We start from the raw sequence: 22,374 nt of genomic DNA on the forward strand, positions 1-22,374 counted from the left end.
AGAAGCACGAGCGGCCGGAGGGCGCGGAGGACGCCACCGAGGGCAGCGGGAAGCGCAAAGATGCGGTAGGAGCCGGGGCGCGGCGGGCAGGCGTGGGGCTCCGCATGGGCCCCCGAGTCCCTAGGCCTGCGGGGTGGTGGCCGAGAGTTCTTGGCCTTGATGAGACTCTCTTTCCTTAGGGCTGGGAAGGTGGCTACCCCGAGATCGTCAAGGAGAATAAGCTGTTCGAGCACTACTACCAGGAGCTCAAGATCGTGCCCGAGGGCGAGTGGGACCAGTTCATGGGCGCACTCAGGGAGCCCCTCCCGGCCACTTTAAGAATCACTGGTTACAAAAGGTAGAAGTTGTGCTTTTACTTCTTTAGGTGTGAGGCGAGGATGCCCAATTTAAAAACCCGATGTGCTTTCTCTGAGAAGCGCTGCAGAGCCGGAGGGGGTGCATTTCAGCGGTGTGGATCTGGAAATCTGAGGAGGAAGCCTGGTGGTCCAGTGATACGGGTCCAGGAGGCCTTGGAAGTGGGAGCCTAGAATGACATGAAAGTGCAGTTTGAGAACGGTTTGGCTCCTGCGTACTTTTGATCTAAGGAGCATATCTTTCGGAACGTTAGCATTTAAAGCATTGGCTTTGTATAAAGTCTCCAGGTCTTTTTAAAAATTTTTTAAACCACCTACGGTTGTAGTTTATCTGTCCAAGATGAGTTGCAAATAAAAGTGAAACTGTACGCATGTTTAGAAGGAAGGACTGCAGTATTGATTTAGCTTGTTATTATACTTTAGGGACCAGATGTTGAGAATTGCTTAAATTTCGAAGGACTATGATAAAAAGACAGCGACTAAAATTTGTTCTCTTCTCCATGCAAGGTTGGCTTTAGTTGTAAACACTTGCCGGCTTAAGATGATAGGTCAGCAGGTGGCTTGGTGGTTAAGGCGCTGGATTCCCATATGGTCCGGTGGACCCAGTGGCCTGGGTGTGGGTGTGTGTGCCCAAAATCTCCAGAGAAGAATGAAGAAGGGATTGTGGTGTGGCCATCTCCCCTGGGGGCTGATATCTCACTTTCCCTCTTGGTCTGTCTCTGGCAAGTGCATATGCTCTTATGGCAAAAAACAGACAAAGAAAAAAGATAAATTTCTTAAATGGGCTTTCTAAGGTCTGTTTTATACTTGCTTATTTTTCAACAGCCACGCGAAAGAGATTCTTCATTGCTTAAAGAATAAGTATTTCAAGGAATTGGAGGACCTGGAGGTGGATGGCCAGAAAGTTGAAGTTCCACAGCCACTGAGTTGGTTGGTATCACAAGGCTTCATCATATTGGATTTTGCTTCGGGATTTTAATCTTCGTCCCTTGAATATGTTTCTTGGTACTACATTTGCTTTTAGCATGAAAGAGTTTCAGTGTGCCTGTATGTTACACACACCCTGATGTTCTTTGACTCAGTTTATGGGCGTGGTGTTCATATGCAGGTTTTCCTATATGATTTTCTGCTCTCTGTAAAAAGAGAAAGGTCACCAGAGACGACTGCAGGTTATCCCCTTGAATTGCTCACCACAGGCTGCCCGGCCCATGCAGTCCAGTCCCCTAGCATGCGCCTGCTCTCCAACACAGCCCTTTCTTACGTTCCTGGAGGTGGCTCCTAGGCTCCTAGGCGGCTTCCTCTTCCAAGGGCCCAGTCCAAGTCTTGGTTGTGGAAAGGTCATCACTTGAGCGGAAACTAGTCTTTCCTAAAATGCCTGCAGGACTCGAATGCACCCGGGGAATAAATCCCTGGGTCAGCTTACCCATCTGTGTAACAATCATTACAGCAAATTATTGTAGTTTTGTATTTCAGGTTAACTTTAAGGTATAGAGAGTTTTCAGTTTAAAAAAAAATTGTAAATACTTAATACGAAAGGGTGAATTTAACATGCATTTTCTGGCAACTCTTGAGGTTTGGATTACTCAAGTGCTTGTTTTGTTTTGTTTTGTTTTGTTTTGTTTTTTAAGATCCTGTAGTGATTGCAAACCGAGGTCAGGTTTTCATTAATCATGAGATTCAGATGTGCCTGCTTTTTTCACTGGCCATTTGGATTTTCTGCGTAGATATCATAGACATGCACAGCATATACAGTTTGAATGAATACTGGGTGGACGAACACTAAAATCAACACCCAGCCAAGTTCAGAACCAGGTGTTGTCATCACAGAATGCACTTTTAAAAAATTATTTAACTTTATGTATGTATGTATTTTAATTTGGTCAGAGGGAGAGCGTGTGAGAGAGAGAAAAAGTAAGTAAGCAAGCCACCAGATCCAGAACTTGAACCACACTTGGCCATGTGGGATTCCAGTGCCCTTGGCCACCATGCCACCTGTTGACCCCCACAGGATGCACTTTTGAGATACAAGAATAGATAAAAAAAAATTTATACCCAAACCGAAATCATTTGTTTTAAATTGCCAGAGGATATATGTGTGTACCAGAGAGAGGAGAAAAGCACCCCCAGTGGGGTGTGGTCACACAGCAATTCCTTCTACCCCATTTCTCCAGCCTGTTGAAATTTAGGGCATGCATGCACATGCGCCTGGTGTGCCTTTCAAGCTGCTAAGCCAGGATTCGAACTATGAGCAGCTACAAACTGTTTATGGGATCTAGTTCTTTTAACTCCTGGGCTGTGGGCCAGCTCAAGGATTTTTAAAATTACACATTTTAGGGAAGTGTTTTGTAGTGCTGCTTTTTCTAGAAGGGTTGTGTGCATAGGACTTGTAGTTCGGGCAGGTTTCATTTTCCGAATAAAAGCCTCGTTTTGACAGTTGTTGAGAATACCTGTTTTTGTCATTTTGTGTGCTTTTTCATGTCTAGTTTGAAGATGCATCTCATATTTGCAGTTTTTGTTATCCCCATTGAAAATTTTTGATGTTCAAAGGAAACTGGGTGCTTTAAATTTCTCTTAATACAGGCTGGCCCGTTGGCCTGGTAGTGGTGGGAATGGGTGTGCACATGGCCGACTGTGCAGTTCGAATTCCAGCCCCAGTGGCTTGAAGAATACACTGTACACGTGTGCACCCGCGCCCGTAGTCCTGGCAGGACGGAGAAATGGAGGAGAGGGGTTGCGGCGTGGCCCTGCCATTGGGGCAGGGGTGGGCAGTGCTTTCCCCCTCTCTGACTCTGGTGATCATGCATGCCCTTTGGCAAAAAAGGAATTTCAGGTATAACTTTTTCTTAACATGTTTTTCATGAGCTAAATTCAAATGAACTAAAAACTATAGTTATTTTAGATGATTTCATTTGGTATTAAAATCGACAAAAATTCTTAAAAGACATTTGTCGGCTAAAAAAAATTGAAGTTGCTAGAACTGTGTAATAGAAACTTTTATTTTCACTGTTCACCTTTTTTATGTTTAATTACTTGAAAGTTGGTTTTTTGTTGTTGTTGTTGTTTTTGGAGAGATTTTCGCTATAGGGCGCGTGCGCTCGCCAGACAGACAGAGAGAGACATAGAGACAGAAAGCGAGAAATCACCCCCCAGGGGGGATGGTCACGCCGCAATCCCTTCTCCTCCATTCTCCTCTCAGGATCTTGGGCACGCAAGCACATGCGCCCGGCGTGAGTTTTAAGCCACCGGGTCCGGGACGCGAACCGCGGTCGACTACGTGGGAATCCAGCGACATAGCCATTACGCTAACTGCTGGTTCCCAATTACTTGAAAGTTCTTGAAATTTTTGTTCATGAGATCAGCAGCAGTCATAGTCACAGTTACAGCGGGGTTTTAATCTTGTAATAGCCTACTTAAATTTTTAATACTTGAAATTTGATCTGTAAGGCACTTAAGGTGCTGTTTGTTCCAAGTTATATCTATGTTGCTTACCCCCATTTATTTGTTTTTAATTGCCAGAGGGTGTGTGTGTGCTCCTGGTTGTGGGGGTACTCCCCAGGGTGGTGTGGTGTGGCCATGCCACAGTCCTCCAGTGTCCAGAGAGAGGCATTTTTTTTTTTTTAGAGGTTTTTGCTGTAGGGCACGTGTGCTCGCCAGACAGAGACAGAGAAACAGAAAGCGAGAAATCACCCACCAGGGGGGATGGCCACGCCACAGTCCCTTCTCCTCCATTCTCTCGGGATCTTGGGCACGCATGCACACGCGCCCGGCATGGGTTTTAAGCCACCGGGTTCAGGCCGCAAACCACGGTTGACTACATGGGAGTCCAGAGACATAGCCATTACGCTAACTGCTGGTTCCAAGAACGGCATTTCAGTATGTTCTTGAACTTGTTTTAAAAATAGGAAAATCTATATATTTTAAAAATCCTAATCAAATGTTTGTCAAATTGTCTGACTCTTGCCCATCTGTGTTATTTGGTTCCGTGTGATCTGTACTTTAAAAAATTCATTTTCTTGTTCTTTCTTTTTTTTTTCAATGCCCTCGATACCAAGTAGAACAGAACGAGGTGTCTCGATTGGTAAATGACCTGTATATGCAATACATTTTTGAAAGAGCAGTTTAGTACAACAACTTACAGATGTTTCGCTTCTCTCTTGGTCAGGTATCCTGAAGAACTTGCCTGGCACACAAATTTAAGTCGAAAAATCTTGAGGAAGTCACCACAATTGGAAAAGTTCCATCAGTTTCTGGTCAGCGAAACTGAGTCTGTAAGTAGATGTCTCTAGGCATGTTAGTTTCTTTAGAGCTGTCGGTGCACTGAGCGTGACAGGTGGACGAGGCCCATGGTAAAGACCCTGTGTGCGCACCACCTTTAGTTTCTGATTGTGTGTGTGTCTGTTACCTGGGGTCATGGTTGTCAGTGTGATTTGTTGTTTGCTCTTAGGTCTGGACCTGGGTGGCTTCAGAATTGGAGTGAGCAGAATGCTTTGGCCAGTAGGGTGTCATGCAGGACTCAGCTGCTTCGTCTTCTCTCATTCCTTTCTTAGGTTCACATTCCACATGCCTGCCTTTTTAAAAAAATAATAAATTAATTAAATAAATAAAAATATCTTTATTACAATGCAACCTTTATTTTTTGCCAGGGATCATGTGTACTTATTAGGGAGAAAACACACACACATACACACACACCTTCCTGGGCGCATGGTCATCCTCTGTCTCTCCCTCTTTGAGGATTTTGGTTCCTCACACTCATATGCCCAGTGCATTTTTTAAGCCACCAGGTCTGGGACTTAAACTTTGCTATTGGTCATATGGAGTCACAATGCCAAAGGCTGTCCCAGATTGAGACTTCTGACTTCACTCTTTACTGTCATGCTTTTTTTTCTTGCCACACTTTACTCTTAACTCTGCCTTTGCCCCCCGCCCCCAGAGTGAAGAACCTAAGTATAACCTTGGCTCTGGTGGGATATCTGCCTTCACCTTCCTGTTTCCTTTGCCACCTCACATTCCTTGAGTACAGTTCAGTCACTGAACCGCTTACCTTTTAGCATCAGTCCATCCCCAACAAAATAGCTGTTACTTATTTAGTAGTGGGTGACTAAATGGCTGCCCATCAGGTTGGGTATTGTACGCTTTCCTCTTCCCTTTTTATTCTTAGGGAATTTTAGTCAGAATTCCCCCTTCTGTTTTGCAGTTCACTTCTCTCTAGCCTGGTAAGCCTCTGTGTCCTGCCCATTTCATTTTAATTCTGCACTTAGAGAAACCGTGCTTTCCACACTTCTTCCCTGAAGCCTTACTGAATTTGCAGGCCCTTCACCTCGTTGGTTTCTAGGCTTACTCCACAACTCTTTCCAGACAGTGCGGCTTTCTCTCTGTAGGTGACTCGTTAGTCTGGCTTTTCCTCCCTAGCCAGTGACACCGACTAAGTGTGACCCCCAAACCCCATTCTGTGCTGTGGCAGAGTTCCCTGCTCTGTTTTTAATGTAGGTGGATTCCAGCTGGGGTGGACAGACTGGCAGGGACAGTACAGGCAGGCTCAGCGAGTGGAGGCAGGGTTCACAGGGATAGCGTGCTCAGCTGCATGTATGTGAAGAGCCCAATGGTGGCATCTCGTACAGGGGGCGGCGTAGGTGCTCCGTGTATGCTGTGAGGAACCAGCACGGGTTTCTGATCAGGAGTTAGTGTGATGAGCTCTCGAGATGACGGAGATGGCTCCGGGCCATGCAAGGCTGGCTGCAGAGCCTCTCTGGAGTGTAGACCTCCAAGTGACTCGTGCTGGGATATCTGTGGCTTGGAGTCCTCGTCCTACCTACTGCTTTCCTTGAAAGCAGAAGGCAGGCGTATCGGTCATGCGTACAGCCAGAGCTGGGATCCCCATGCCTCGTGAAGTATCAGGAATCAAATAATCACCGTGGACTTGCTGCTGGCCAGAAGCCACCAGGTGAAAACTAGCAGGTGCCGTGTGAAAGTGCAGTTAGCTGAGCCCATCATGCGCGGGGTAAAGGACTGATGGCTGCCTGGGTGACTTCAAGCACGAAGACCGGGTTGTGCAGCAGATGCTTTGTGGGAGCTGGTGCTTACCAGCTCAGAGCTGTTAGGGTAGAGCTGGGATTGAGGAAGAGCTAGGCTACATCAGGAGAATTGTGTCTGAATCTGGACAGTTTTGGCAGGTGCCCTGGCCCACTGGAGAAGATGCAGAGGAGGTAGATGCAGGGCGGGACCTTAGATGTCAATTTTCTGAAGAAGGAAAGGTGGGAGTCGTGATGCCTTCACCTCTGAGAGGCAGTTATGGGCAGTATCAAGTGCACATGGCTTATCCTGAAACAGGAGGACGGCGTCAAGGCTGGGATCTCAGTGCGGAGGGAAAGGCCACCTCTTCCTGTGCTGTCCCTGCTTCTGAGGTTCTTCAGCCGCACACCTGCCTCCAAGGATGCTCATCCGCCCTCTGCCTTCGAGGCAGGGAGTTAGACCACAGAAGCTTAAGATCCCTGTCTGTTCCTTTCTTTTAGGTTTTTGCCATAGGGCATATGTGCTTACTGGATAGGGTTAGAGGAAGGGAGGTGAGAAATCACCCCCAGGGAGGGGGTGGGTGGCCACCCGGCAGCTTCTACTTCACTCTCCTCTGGGGATTTGCACACATGCACTGGTGTGGTCTCCAGGCCACCAGATCTGGGGCTCAAACTTCAGCCATGTGGGAATCCAGCGCTGTAACCATCACGTCACTTCTGGCCCCAAGATCCCTGTTTTCAATTAGGGCCACTGATACCCTGAACCGTAATACTCTGACGGTAAGTTTTGTATTAACAGTCATCCTGAATCGTCCCTAGGAATGCAGTCCTCTGCCCACTGGGATAGCACGCTGCCTCCCTTTAATGTCTCACGTGAGCATGCAGATGCTTCATTCTGTGTAGGGTGGTTTGGTCTTTCTCCGTTGCGTTTGGAATGACGCTCACGAGGGAATCCTGTTTTATTAACCACTGCTGCTGCTTTGTCCCCAAGGGCAACATCAGTCGGCAGGAAGCTGTCAGCATGATCCCCCCGCTGCTGCTGAGTGTCCAGCCGCACCATAAGGTAGCAGTGTCTGTTGTCCTGTTGAAACTGCTCGTTACTCAGTGTCATTAGTCTGTGTAAAAAATGATGTAATATATATTATGATACATTATACGTGTATGCAGTATATGTAGTGTGTGCATGTAACATTTATTTTATATATGTGTGTCTTTATTTTAGGTGGTTTGTTGTGTGTTTATCATTTTTATTGCTTAGAGAAACTCAGACTTCAGTTTAGCATACTTCCTCTGTGAGCTCGAGAGAGCACTCATGCAGGGATCTTGAAAAGGGTCTTGATGTGGCTTCTACCCCCCGTTTCAGCCAGCCTGGGCCATGGCCATGAGTGTGCCCTGTGTACTTGAACCTGGAACCTCCTTCCCACGTGGACCCTCGTGGAGTGAGCTCAGCATTTCCCTGCTGGCTCCTTTTGTTGTATTTAACTTTAATAATTTAGACAACTGGTTTTTTCCCTTTTAAAGTTTATTCATCTGTTTACTGCATGTCAATGATTTTGATTGGCTAAATCCAATGGAAGATCGTAGTGGACATGTATGGAGAGCTCATATCCCAATGGTCGCCCTCCTCTGCATCGACTGCTCACTCATACCGCCTCGAAGGGTAGACACTATTGGGTTGTCAGAAAAGTCATGTATTTTTCTGTTTTTCAAAGGCCATTTATTTACATAAGGAACAAAGATCAATCAGTGATATATTGCCTATTTTACAACCTTTTGCCGTCTTTCAGTGAGCTTCATAATTATTCGTCCATCGAAGTACCTGTCTTTATCAGCAAAAAACTGAACAAGATGCTGATTTATAGCCTCGTCCGTATTGAGCGTTTCACCACGCAAGGAGTTCAGAAGGGAGTGAGACAGGCGGGAGTCTGGTAGTGCAGGGTCAGGGGAGGATGGTGGGTGTGGCAGCACATCCCGTCCAGGCTGCGACTGTGTTTGACAGGTAATGAAACCCGTGTGAGGTCTCACTGTGGTGATGGAGCACTGCTCTTTTACAGTCGACGGGTTCTGGGTGTTTCTAGGTAACGGATTCAAACTCTCCAGCTGGCAACAGTGCATTCGAGTTGTTTGGCTTCTTGATAGCAGCTTGAAAAACATGACACCGTTAAAATCCCAGCACACTGAGAGCATCACCGTCCTCTGCCGAATGTCCTCCTTGGTACCATTTGAGGCGAATGGTCGCGTTGGGACCAAGACCGTTTGTGCCCATGTTGTAAACAGCGTACTTCTCATCACCAGTTATCCATTACTTCAAAACGGATCTTTTTCTCACATTTAATGAGCATATCAGATACTTACGCGCCTGCAAATGAACAGCTTGGAGTTTCTGAGGGACCCAGATGTCAGGTGTCCTTACGTCTCCCAGCTTCTTCGGGTGCTCACGAGTGCTCGAATGATGGGCGTTCAGTGATTCTTCGCTCTCACATCGTGTACCGTGGGTTTGACTCCACCAGCGCCCTCACTTTGTCACCATCCACCTCGGTGGGCCTCCCTGACCAAGGAGCGTCGTTGAGGTCAGAATCCCCAGTACGGGATGTCGTGAGGCATCATTGGCGCTGACATTACTGTAGAGCACTGTCACCGTAAACTGCGCAACTTAGCACAAGCGTGACGCACGCTCTCCCTTTACAGAAGTAAAACAGTAAAATGTGGCCAAAATCCAGGTTGGTGTTCCATCTTCAGTGTCTTGTAAAATCTTCAAACTCAACCAGGTGGCTAAAGGTTTTATTAAAATGAAGCTGGAACTGTTGGTTGTCACATGACATGTAGTAACATGGGTGTGAGTGACTAGTACTTCCCAAGATGAACTAGCAGCATCTTTTGCAAAATGCATCATGACTTTTCCGACAACCCAATGTTTCCATTTTTCCAGATGAAGAAGAAAGCAGAGGAAGTAAAGGAGTGGCCCTGGGTTCCAGAGCTGAGTCTGCTCTGGTAGCTCTGTCCCCTGGCATTGTGATACGACTTACCCTCTCTAAAGGGGTTGCTTTGATCTCGTGCCCTTCTGTTCCCATCCCCTCTGCCGATTGCCCTCGTTGTGTGATTGTGGGTCCCTGTGAGTAAAATGTTTGTTATGCTAGAGATTCCTCCTGGAAGGAGATATGCTCAGGTATCAGAAGTCAGAGTACTAGACTGACTCGAGTTGTTTTAAATGCAATATAGGATATTTGGTTTTCTAAAGACACAGAACATTGTCTTGTTTTATTGATAGATCTTAGATATGTGTGCAGCCCCTGGCTCCAAGACCACGCAGTTGATCGAAATGCTGCATGCTGACATGAATGTCCCTTTTCCAGGTATGCCTTGGGCTTGTTTTTGGAAAGGTGGGAGTGCTATTCTGATCAGCAGTGATCCTCAAAAGATCCCAACCTTGCCTGTTAATTGTGCTGAGGTCCCCTGTGGGAGCAGGTGGGTTTTCTAATCTACCAAATGTAGATAGTAGATATTTTTGCACACTGTCGTCAGTACTGAAACCAGCATACTCAGATAGAAGGGGTTTCATTTAAAACTATGTGTAAAAACATAAGTGGTATTCACATTTACGTGTAAACAAAAGGTTTACACATAAAACGTAACTGTTTGTTTTTCAAATTTACTTATAGTAGATAGACTTCATGCTTTGAATTTTCAGTAGTAGTAGATTTCTCTTCCCTACTTTTTCTCATTGCTCTATGTGAGAGACAGCATATAGTCGTTAAGAGCTGATGTCAGACTTCCTAAGTTCCAATCCCACCACTCTTCAATGGCGAGCTATGTGATGGTGACATGAAATACCAGCGCTTACTTTGCAGACATGTTACAGATTGCTGAGTGGTCACTCAGGCGCCTTTACCGGGATTCGTTTGAGGAGTGAAAATCAATGTCCTCAGGCTTGTGAGGTCCAACCTGTATCGCATCCTTCTGTCTTTGAGCCACCTGTTCTAGTTCTGTTTTAATGGGCACATTTATTTGTTTATTTATTTATTTTAAGTCCTTTTATGTTATTCAAAGATGATATTTTAACTAAAAGGCCTTCCTCCTCCTTCCACGTTTAATGGTTTTCTCTCAGTGGGTAGAAAAGAGCCCTGGTGCCCCAGCAGGAGTGGTTTCCCCTCTCTGTGGTGGATGTTTTGTGTTTTGTTAGTTTTTGCAGAGTGACCTTGGTATTGTTGTTAGGCATGTCTGTTGGTTTGCTGGGGATGGGAGAGAAGTAGAGGAGAGCCCAGGTAGTGCCTAGCCAGCCTCCAGCAGGGTTGTGGGTCCACTGGAGCCAGGGCTAGCTTACAGGGCAAACACTTCACTCCCTGAGAGTCCAAGTCAGTCTGGAGTGGGACTCCAGCACACAGTTTAAAACACTTGTCAGGTAATTCTGTTTTTTTCTGTGCCTGTCTCCTCACCCGACTTTTAATTAATAGTTACTAACAATAGAAAAGGCATTTTTGGCTCAGTAGTTGGTACAAAGCAGGTAATTGTCCAACAGATGAATCTTCAGTTTCAAGTGTTTGCAGTGTCCACGCAGTACCACCTGGTTTCTATTTATGGACCCTTACCTATTGCTAGGAAAATCTTGACTTGTCTTGAATGTGGTGGATCTCTGCTTCTTGCCTGCTAGAGGTTGTGGATTTGGGGAGAGTATTCCACTTAATGCTGCGTTTCACCTGACACTACAATTTTATGTTCCCAGAGGGCTTCGTTATTGCTAACGATGTGGACAACAAGCGTTGCTACCTGCTCGTTCATCAAGCCAAAAGACTGAGCAGCCCCTGCATCATGGTGGTCAACCACGATGCGTCCTGCATACCCAGGCTCATGATCGACGTGGACGGAAGGAAGGAGGCACTCTTCTATGACAGAGTTTTATGTGATGTGCCTTGCAGGTATTTAATTATTAAGTCAGAGCGCCCCAAGTCTGCCAACAGTCAAACCAAATGTAGACCAAAATGAAGCCTATGTGAATGAACACGTGGAGTTCATGTGGGATCCTAGAGCAGGTGTGGAGAAGAGACATCAGGAGCCCAGATCAAAGTGGGTGCTCAGTGTTCTCGTGGTAACAGCACGGCAGACATGGGTACAGAGCAGACACAGAGGAATGGCTTTGATAAGCAGTCAAAGATCTGAACTCTCGTATATTTCAGGATGTTATTTCTTGGAACAGTTCGTGCATTGAGTTTTTTCAGGTTATTCTGCACACAGTGAGTGTGCCATAGAATAATACATTTATTTACTTCCATGGGGAATTTGGGAAGTTCAGGCCTTGGAGAAACTCCTCATACCTCCATGGCATAGCTGAAGCAAAGGAAAGGGAAAGCACCCCTGAACACGTCTGCCCGGGTCTCAGAGCAGCGCAGGGACACTGATCCCACGTGTTAATGTTTTCCTACATTTTAAAACGCATCAAGGCCAGAGTTCATAAACTGCCAACTAACCTCGTTAGCACTGAGCGCAGCGTGTGAACACGATGCCTTGTTTTAGAGGACTCCATTTTGTTGCATAAGCCGCAGTCACTGCTTGTAGAGCCTCGTTTGAATGTTGGGGCTCTAACACTGAACATGACCAAGTGTTAAAATGCCTGAGAAACTTCTCTTTACAGTGAACATTAAAGTAGGTAATGAACTGAATTCCCTTTCTCCTAGGGTGCCGTTTTTCTGATTTTCCCTGGGGTCTCGACATCTTTTCACACCCCGGGTTCTTTTGGTCAGAAATACAAGTCACGTTTTGTGTCATGTGAGAATGCAGTGGCTTTCTGAGCAGTAGGTTGCAAGCCCAAGGAACCTGACAATCATGGTATTCCACCGTACCAGCCACCAGTGTATGGCTGGGGATGTCATTCGGAAGTAGCAATTACATCTCCCAGGACATTTCTGTCCTGCGGGATCTTTCTCGCAGGCTGGTGACGAGATCACCCAGGGAAAGTAAGTACAGAGGGAGTCGGCAGAAGCAGGAGTCAGCTGGGAACCAAGTGGATGAACTTGGGTGTAGGCAGATTAGTGAAGTAGACGTGGAGGTAATTTTCATTAAAGTGAAAGGACAGAAATACTTAAGTATGATTATAGAACATGCTTGACAAATTAATTTGACTAAATTTGATTAGCTGTGGGAAATCCTTTATGAGTGTAAATGCACATTATTCATTTCTGATTAAAATGTCATTGTGGATTAAGTTTCTGGATGTCAGTATAAAAACTTCTGTGTCCTAGGTCTGCAAAGTAGTTTTGCTAATGTTCCTCCCAAATGGAAACAATGTCTCTTTGGCTGTTGAATGAGGTTTCCTGTCCAAATCTATTATTTCTTTTTTTGTTGGAAAATTAAAGAATAATGTAAAAGTATTATTTATTGGAGTATTCTTAAAACAGAAAAAGTAAGCTGATTGTAACTGAGAATTCAGATTGTTTCCTAAGTGGTATTTATAATAGTACCCCTTTTGTAACTTAGCTTGAATATTACACTTCTGTGAAACTTTAATAATCATATCCCTGTGTAGTTTTAAGTTCTTAAATATATTTTTTTCTAGTGGAGATGGCACTATGAGAAAAAATATTGATGTTTGGAAAAAGTGGACCACCTTAAACAGCTTGCAGCTACATGGGTAAGTAACTTATATAAAAATTTCCTGTAACATTTGAAACATTTATTCCATGAAATGACCACTTATCTCTTAATGTCTTTTTTGTTTTGTGTTACTTTGCTTAGCATTTAAGACAACTATTAGAAGTGTCTTTTGGTTATCAGCTTTCGTATGATAGAAAGAATGCTCATTAAAGAAGATTTGTAGAATCAGCCCTATGGCCGAGGGGTTAAAGGAGCTAGTTTTTGTGAATCAGAGTCAAGAATTAGGACTAGAAAGTATGAAAGGATACAGTAAAAACATTACAATAGGTGGTTTTTGGAATAGCTGGCTGTGTGGTTCAAATCTCAGCCCCAGTGGTTTGGAAAACATGCTGGGCATGAGTGCATGTGTGCCCCGAGTCCCAACAGGGTGGAGCAGTGGAGGGGAAGAGATTGTGGCGCGGCCATGCCCTGTGGGGGGTGCTCTCCCCCTCTCTGTCTCTGGCAAGCACATGTACCCTCTGGCAGAATTAAAGAAGGAAAATTGGGAAATTTTTCAAAAGGAAAAGAAAACCTTACGCATTGGTGACTTCTGTTAACATTTGGTATATTGTAGTATTTTTCTGTTTGAGATTTTTTCAAGTACATGTTTTTGATAGTTCTGATTGTATTGTTTATACAACTTCGTATTCTTCTCATTTAACGTTAAAGATTACACGTTTCAGTGTAGAACTGTGGGCGATCTGAACTGTACTAATGGCTAGTCACCACAGTTAACTCCAGAAGATTTTGTTTCTCGTTTGTGTACTTACTCCTGCTTTTGTGAATCAGAGTCACAAATCAGGACTAGAAAAGATGAAAGGATACAAATTTTGCATGTAAAATCAACTGTTTGTGCAAGTATGGAGGATTTTTAGTAGTGAATTGATCTAATATGTTGAATTCAGATCAATGTTAACGCTTACTCGTTGGGACACTGGTTTACAGTAAAAACATTGACACAGATGGTTTTTAATGAGCAAATTTAACTTCCCTTAGACTTTTAGATTTTTTTTTTTAATTACAAGTGTTATAAAATTCATGCATAGATTTCAATATTTCTTGCACCAAAGTAGACTCATACTTTAGTCTCTGCACCTGTGGTCTGGCAGGCTCGGCCTTGAGTAACCCCACATTCTGCCCTTAGCTTACAGTTGAGGATTGCGACCCGAGGTGTCGAGCAGCTTGCGGAGGGGGGGCGGATGGTGTACTCCACGTGCTCACTCAACCCCATTGAGGACGAGGCGGTCATAGCATCGTTACTGGAGAAAAGCGAAGGTGAGCATGCTGACCCTCCTTTCGGCCAAGTATGTGCTTTTCAGAAATGTTTCTTATTTGGTTTGAAGTCTTATGGACCATTCCCTGAGCATCCGCTTATGAGTGTCTGCTTATGCGAGTGTAAAGATAACCCTGAAAATGAAACAGCCTAGTTAAAAACATGCTTAGAGAGGCGGCTGGTTCCCACATGGCTGACAGCGCACTTTGAGTCCTGGACCTGGCAGCTTAAGAAAACATACCAGGCCCTGGGTCAGCCGGTGGTGTAGCGGGTAAGGCACTGGACTCCTACATGGCCGACCAAGGTTCAAGTTCTGGACTTACAGGCTCGAAACTCAGGCCGGTTGTGTGTGTGTGCATGCCCAAAGTCGCCAGAGAGTGAAGGAAAGGACTGCAGCGTGGCCATTCCCCCTGGGCGGGGTGATTTCTCGGTTCTCCTCTGTCTCTCTGGCACGCGCATGTGCCCTATAGCCATGGTCCATCTGGTACTGCTTACCTTAAAAGTTTTTGTAGATTCTTTAACCATTTGAACTTCCTTGCTAAGTCTCTGTTGCCCAGCCTTCTGCAAATTTTGTTCATTTTTCTGTTTTAAGCTTGTGATTGGAAAGCAAAGCTCTTATTTACTTAGGTGGGAAAGGCTCTTCCTGCCCTGAGTCTGCTGTCATGTGTGCGCTTGGGTGGCACCGGCAGGGCTTGCTGCCCCACCTCTTAGGGCCTAACTGAGTGTCACCTTTGTCCTTGTGCAGAGCAAACCTGCCGCTCCATGACTGTCGAATAGGGTCAGGTGACTCACCTTGAGCTCTGTGTGCTTTCTGCGTTGTTGTGTTTCTTGAGCGATCCAGCTTTGAGGGAGAGCCTGAGGAAGAGGGTGTCGTCGACAAGTAGATTGAAGCGTGTTCGCGATCTTAGGCCCACGGGTTTCTTCACAGCTGCAGCAGGAAGTGTCGTTCTCAGAACTCAGCAGCCCGTGTGGGTGCGTCAGCAGTCTCACACGTGCACAGTTTAAAGGCTAGCGGTAGCGAGAGACAGCCTGGGCAGCGTGGGGAAGAGCTGCTCTCGAGGAAGAAAGCAGACGTGCTGCCGGGCCTGGGAAGGGCCCTGTGGCGCTGATGGGCAGGTCCTGTTTGAAACCTGCTTTGGTTGTGGGTTTCCATGGTTCTCTGGCTCTCACACTGGCTTGTTCACTTCCACGCATTCAGGATCTTACTGGTATTAGCAGTGTTCCCAAGGGGCACTTGATGGGCTCTTTTTCAGACCCCACAGCATTCCCAGACAACACCCGGCCTTGTCTCTGCATGTGTATCTGCAAGTGGGAGGATGGCTCTCGAGAGCCCGCTGAGACCTTCCCTGTTCAGATCCCGAGCCAAGGCCAGTGTCGTGTCCTTCCTGCTCCTAGAGCTGACGATGATCGGCCTGCACGACCTTCCTCGCAGGCCCGGAGGTGCCAGGCTCGTGTGCTGTGCTTTGTCCTTCAGTGCTCACTGCCCTGTACAGCACGGAGGTGCAGAGAAGGGAGTGTTCATCAGATTCTTCACTCAACTGGCACCCTTCTAATGCCGGGGGCCCGGGGAGATGCCTGGTGTGGGCTCTGCCTCCAGGTTTCCAGGAGCAGAGGTGCTGTCGGCCAGTCGGTTCCGAGTATGAGGACCTGCTGAGTTAGAAAAGAATTGCAGACCCTTTCCCTCGGAGTGACTGCACTGGTTCTGGTGTGTCCTCATCTCCACCATCCTGAAGGGTTTCGTGTCGCTCTGGATTTGGGCTGTGCTTTTCTCGGCCTCACCAGTTAGGCCTCACGGGGAGCCTGGGTGACAGAGGTCAGGAGGAGGTAGGTGCAGCCGGTTTCTCAGCCTCCCCCGTGCAGTTCTGTCTTCCACTCGGGATAGCGCATGCGCTCACTGAAGGGGCAGGGGAAGCGTCCTGAGCAGGGTCTGGTCACCCCTGGGTGCCCGTCCCCACCCTCTGGCTGCTCAGGATCGTGGGCGTCCCCCGTTCCCGCCCGTCTCAGGTAGACAGGGTCGGGGTCTGAGCTGAAGCCTGGCTGTGTGCTCTCAGCACGGGATTTGCATGGCTGCCTGGGCCTCAGAGGCTGGCTGGCCTCCCCCTGGGATGGCCAGCTCTCAGTTGTCCGCGGTGACGTCACGGCCGCCTTGCTTCGCGGGGCTGCCTCCAGGCTGCATCGAAGCGCTTCCCCTTGACCTTGTGTGAGCGGGGACTTCATTCCACAATGCGCCCACCTCGGCCGACCCCTGGGACTAGAGGGCGGGTGCTCTCCACCCGGAAGTGGAGGAAGGGCAGCCGCTAGCCCAGGTCTGTAGGAGGTCGTTCCCCAGGCCAGCTCTGCTCATTGCTGAGGGCCCTGGGCCGCGTGTGATGGGGAAGACCATTTCTCCTGCGGCGTCATGTAGTGTTAGCTCCTGAGAGGGAAAATGGTCAGAAACTATGGCAGAAGTCAACAGGATGCTTGGGTAAAATGATCTTTTTTTAAATAATGTTTTAGATTTCTTCCACGAGTAAGAGACCGAGAAACAAACAGCACCCACCAGGGTCCTGATGCTGCAGTGCCCCAGCCTTACCCAGCCCTGGGTCATGGGCATGTGTGTGCCTGGTGGGCTCAGGGAGGTCTCAGACCTGACTTGTCACCCCCACAGGGGGTCGGTCTGCACAGGTAGCCTTTTGTCTCTTCACCGTTCAACCCCAGCATGCATCAAAGCGTTCTGCTGTCACACGTCCACCTTGGGGCGTGTTCTGCTTTGTGTTTATAGTCGTTCACGTTTCCGTGACGCCGCCATAGTCTCTGCTCTGTAGTAGCTGGCCCTACCTGGGAGCTGCTAGCAGTGCGGCTACTGTAGACACTTGTGGAGAGAGTGTATTTTCTTTTTCTTGTTTTTGGAGAAGTTTTTGCTGTAGGGCGCCTGCGTTTGCTAGAAGGACAGAGAGAGACAAGAGAGAGAAGGCAAGAAGTCACCCCCCAGGGGGCATGGCCATGCCGCAATCCCTTGACCATTCTCCTCTCGGGTTCTTGGGCATGCACGCACACACACAGGGTGTGAGTTTAAGCCACCCGGTCGACAACATGGGAGTCCACTGACATAGCCATTATGCTAACTGCTGGTCCCAGAGAGGGTGTATTTTCACTACATGGCCCCTTGTCTAGAAGTGGACTGGCTGCATCCTGATGGGCAATTTTAGAAAACTTACTTTGGTCTAAAAACTGAGTTCTTAAGAACGTCCATGGCTTATTTTAAATGTTGCTTTTTGGTTCCGGGGCATGCATTAGACATAATGACACACAGACCCGAATCGTCTTGGTGGTGTGTCCAGAATGAGGGGAGGGATCAGGCCGTCTGCGTCCCAGGTTGGCACTGCCACAGGGCCATTGGCCTCGTGTGTCCCAGGTTGGCTCTGTCCCACGGCCATCAGCCTCGTGTGTCCCAGGTTGGCACTGCCACAGGGCTGTCAGCCTCGTGGAGTTCATCTCGCCTTTCCTGGGGGGCTCTGCAGTGCCTTTCTACGTTAGCAGCTTCCTTGAGCTATAGTTACTAAGGTAACAGTTCCTTGCTTGTGAGCGGACAGTGTGGTCATTTTTAGTAAATTTGCCCAGTTGAATACCCCTCACACATCATCCCTCCCACCCTGGAGCTGTGCTCTAACCTGCTGTCTTCCACAGGTTCGCGGGCCTTGCCGTTGCCGGCGTGGGGTCACGTGCGTGGCCCTTGCTGTCCAGTGTCTCTCTTTGGGCACAACGTGCCATGCCTCATCCCCTCCTTTCTCCACAGGCGCCCTGGAGCTCGCCGACGTGTCCTCCGAATTGCCAGGTCTGAAGTGGATGCCGGGAATCACACAGTGGAAGGTGAGCACTGCAAGGCCCTTAATGCAGAAGGTAGGGAGCAGCTGTGGACTCCGTCATGGAGACGTCAAGGCCTTCACCTTTGGGCAGCCTAAGTAAACATCGCATCAGCTCATGCAGTTGAGATTCACCTTCCAGTGTATGTTCAATGACAGGTGGCAGGGTTACACAGGTGTTTTCCTGTGGTAGCGGGAAAGTTTTCATGCCTTTATTTCACATGCAGAAAGTAGCACTGTTATCCTCGTCCCTGTAAGTGTAAAGTGTAGTTCTGCCGTTCTTTGTTTGTTTGTTTGTTTTTAAAGTTTGTTTTTTTTTGTTTGTTTGTTTGTTTTTGCTGGAGAGAGAGAGGCAGTAAGAAGGAAAGTGAGAAATCATCCCCCTAGGGGGATGGCCACACTGCAATCCCTTCTCCATTCTCCCCGTGGGATTTTGGGCACACATGCACCCTCTCCCAGTGTGATTTTCAAGCTGCCAGTCTGGGTCTTGAACTGTGGTTGACTGCGTGGGAATTGAGCATCTTAATCACCACGCCACCTCCTGGCCCCTCTGCCCTGTCTTTATAATCTGAGAGTCAGGCTTTGTTTCCAGTGTGAACCAGTTCTCTTTGTAGTTTTAGGCTAGAAACAGTCTGATGTTTATTTTCAAAGCAAAACCTACATGGAAAACGTTCTCCTTTACAATGGTTGCCCTGGTTTCTGGAATGAGCGTATTTCGTTCTTCGTCTTTCACGGGTTACATGTGATGGGAGGTCTTGCTTTCTCTCTGCTCACCGTCTTGGCGTTGGCGAGAGCGGTCGTGTCTGAGCTGCGTCCTGTGAGGTGGTACTGGCACTCCAGGAGCCTGCCCTCCTGTCCTGCAGGTAATGACGAAGGATGGACAGTGGTTCGTGGACTGGAATGATGTTCCTCACAGCAGACACACCCAGATTCGGCCCACCATGTTCCCCCCAAAGGACCCGGAACAGTTACGAGCGATGCATCTGGAGCGGTGGTGAGTCTAGGTGTGGGACGGTCATCCCTCTGGTCTGGCTGGCTGTGCAGGACGACACTGCTGCAGGGCAGGCGCACCCAGGGCCACCCTCACATGGGAGCGCTTCCGGCAAGGTCGGCGCTCTGGCACGGCCGACTTCTCAGGTGGTGGAACTGCTTAGAACCTGCACGGTGTGGTGCGGGGTCTCGGACTGCAGGTCGCACGGCGCCCTCTCTGTGAGTGCGGGCTGTGCATTTACGGCGAGGTGGGGCTTCTTCCCTCCGATCATCTCCATAGTGTTCATCTAACACAAAAGGGTGCATGTGGGTCAGTTAAAAAGTGCCACTCGTGGGAACCTGCAGTTAGCGTAATGGCTATGTCGCTGGACTCCCACGTAGTCGACCGCGGTTCACATCCCGGACCTGGTGGCTTAAAACTCACGCCGGGCGCATGTGCGTACGTGCCCAAGATCCCGAGAGGAGAATGGAGGAGAAGGGATTGCGGCGTGACCATCCCCCCTGGGGGGTGATTTCTCGCTTTCTGTCTCTATGTCTCTCTCTGTCTGTCTGGCGAGCGCACGCACCCTATAGCAAAAACCTCTCCAAAAAAAAAAAAAGTACCACTCGTAAGTATAGTGGTGTTCAAAAAGTTCATAAAAATGTATATTACGGAAAATTATGCATGGATTTCAAAATTTTTCATGCTGAAATGAACTCTTTTAATTCTGGTTTCCATGAACTTCTTGAAGTTCCCCGTTTACGTGTTTTTTTTTTTTTTTTCTTTTTTTTTAAGCCTTAGGATATTACCACATCATCAGAACACTGGCGGCTTCTTTGTGGCCGTATTAGTCAAAAAGTCTCCAATGCCGTGGAATAAACGGCAAAAGGGCCTTTTTTTTTTTTTTTTTCTAAAATAGCATTTGAACTTTTTATGCCTTTATAATGAAAACTGTCAGTTCAGTGGAAGATACGCAGAGACAAAGAAGGTTTTGGCAAGGGACCAATAGCTGGGGAGAGGCCGTCTGAATGAGGGAGGGTTTGAATTGGGTTTCCTTAAAACACACATTTCTTATAGGTGGAAGAGGCAGTCAGTGGGGAGTGTGTTTAGTGTTTGAAGCATTTGAACTTTTTATGCCTTTATAATGAAAACTGTCAGTTCAGTGGAAGATACGCAGAGACAAAGAAGGTTTTGGCAAGGGACCAATAGCTGGGGAGAGGCCGTCTGAATGAGGGAGGGTTTGAATTGGGTTTCCTTAAAACACACATTTCTTATAGGTGGAAGAGGCAGTCAGTGGGGAGTGTGTTTAGTGTTTGAAAAGCGTCTGAAGACTGCCCTGCAGCCGAGTCTGAAGCCTGGTCTGGCCCTGTGCCCTGTGCCTGGGCGTTCATGTCTGCCGCTCGCCAACCTCGAGCCAGCCGTGTTCACCTGGCCAGGAGGCGCGTGAGAGTTGCATGGCCAGGCCGATACAGATAGATGTGTGGTCCTGCCTGGCGTGTGATGGGTCTAGGCAGCCTACCAATTGCTCTTTAGGGAAAAGGAGCAAGCGCAGCCTCCCGAGCCCTGACCACCCACCCACTCCTGTGTCGTGCGAGCCGTCCTCGTCTGCCGCCCCTGGCACCGTTCTGTTAGTTCCTGAATCAGCCCTCCGTGATGACGGAATGCGGCCTGGAGTCTGGGTCTGGACATCTAGTATGTCTTTAAGGTTCATCCTTGGAAATCAGGACAAGGTGCACTTGAAAAACAAAGGACACAGCTGCTCGGGGGCTCCAGCAGTTCTCTGGGACCCGCCAGTCCAGACCAGCACTGCGACGCGTGGTTCCAGCCAGGCACGGGGTGTGGCTGTCAGCTCTGCAGAGTGCGGGGTCCACGTGGCCTCGCTTCTCAACCCCATGCTCCCTTTGCAGGGTCAGTGCCGGGGGCTCCCGCTCCTGGGAGTAGGATTCCAGCCATCTGGTGCATTTCCGTTTTCCAGGAGCCACATCAGGGAAAGTAAATAGTTTTAGTAACATTGTTCACTAATCCCCTTTACATGACATTCTCACGTGAACCAGCAGTTACTGAGCTATTTTGCATATTTTCCTCCTGAGCTTCAACAGTAGCCTGTGTTTGAGACTAAAGGCCCTTCTCCTTCGCACTGGTCACACTCACACGGTCAGTAATGCATGTGGCCAGCGACTGCGGTGTCCACGGTGCAGGCTGGAGCCTGCCTCCAGTGAGGGAGCTGGGGCTTGCTTGCATTTGGGGTTATATTGGCACTTTGTCATCATCAGTGTCTGTGAAGATGGGTTTCCACCTTTCCTTCGGTTTGCTCCTGGTGTCCTGTCTCACTCGGGGACACCTGGCATCATGTGCAGTATCACTTCTGTCCCTCCCTGTCATCATGTCAGACCCTGTTCAGTTAGTTCCACAGTTGGGCTGTGGCCGTCTGCCCCGTGTGCTAGCCTGACTTGGCTGCGGGGCCGTGCGGTGACTCAGGAGGAGTCTGAGCTGTCGGGACGCTGCAGTCCTGGGATGTGGAGAAACACACAGCTGGACTGGGGTGGGACCACCCCGACAGGGCACTGCTGCCGTCCCGAGGGAGGCAGGTCAGGGCATGGAGGTGGGATGGACAGCGTTGCAGAGAACGGGCAGTTTGAGACAGGCTCTGAAAAAGAGAGGCTATGTTTTGAGATGTGCAGCTTGAGATAAGTTCTGTCTGTAACTTTCCATCCACATAGCCTGCACTCCGGGAGGCCGTGCTGCCCGTGCTGCCGAAACTGAGGCTGTGAGCCAGTCGGGCCGGCTCTCCTGTGTTGTCTCTGACTTGAGGCAAAATGTGGAACTCATGTTTGTAGAAATAATCCTAATTTGTGAATTTACTTTATAGAAAGTAGAATTACTTTTACCATTCTTCTGAACTGTTAGAAAGGACGTGGTACTTTTTTATTTACTTATTTGATTCTTTGTTAGAGGGCATGTGCTCACCAGCACTGTGGGCCGGGGGAGGGCATGTAAGGTTGCCGCCCCTCCCCGTGGACAGCGGCCACTTCACTCGGTGATTCCTCGTGTGTCCCAGCACAGGAAACACACTCTTTAAAGGCTATTTATTGTTTTTGGTTTTAGGTTTTTGCACAGGGAGTGTGCACTGCTGGGAGAGATACAGAGAGGGGGTTGTGGACATGTACGCACATGCACCTGGTGTGGTGTTCAGACTGCCAGGTCTGGGACTCGCGCCATGGTCAGCCATGTGGGAGTCTAGCACCTTAGCCACCATGTTGCTTGCTAGCTCTTCTTTAAAGGTTTTAAGTCAAACAAGTTA

The 22,374-nt window shown here is 48.1% G+C and overlaps 1 protein-coding gene across 1 annotated transcript in view; it reads left to right on the forward strand.

Moving 5' to 3' along the window:
• Positions 1 to 11: 11 nt before the first annotated feature.
• The window catches only part of NSUN2 (NOP2/Sun RNA methyltransferase 2), a gene marked incomplete at its 5' end in the record, with an annotated part of 31,653 nt that continues 9,290 nt past the window's right edge, over positions 12 to 22,374 (forward strand). Inside the window, 12 exon segments of the mRNA XM_027769893.1 lie at positions 12 to 65; positions 180 to 337; positions 1,179 to 1,283; positions 4,516 to 4,621; positions 7,356 to 7,427; positions 9,633 to 9,717; positions 11,085 to 11,277; positions 12,912 to 12,986; positions 14,133 to 14,263; positions 18,037 to 18,110; positions 18,967 to 19,097; positions 19,869 to 19,959. Of these exon segments, the coding sequence (XP_027625694.1) occupies positions 12 to 65; positions 180 to 337; positions 1,179 to 1,283; positions 4,516 to 4,621; positions 7,356 to 7,427; positions 9,633 to 9,717; positions 11,085 to 11,277; positions 12,912 to 12,986; positions 14,133 to 14,263; positions 18,037 to 18,110; positions 18,967 to 19,097; positions 19,869 to 19,959 (1,275 nt within the window).

This window comes from Tupaia chinensis, unplaced genomic scaffold (assembly GCF_000334495.1).
Source record: "Tupaia chinensis unplaced genomic scaffold, TupChi_1.0 Scaffold000096_1, whole genome shotgun sequence".
NCBI classification, from domain to species: domain Eukaryota; kingdom Metazoa; phylum Chordata; class Mammalia; order Scandentia; family Tupaiidae; genus Tupaia; species Tupaia belangeri.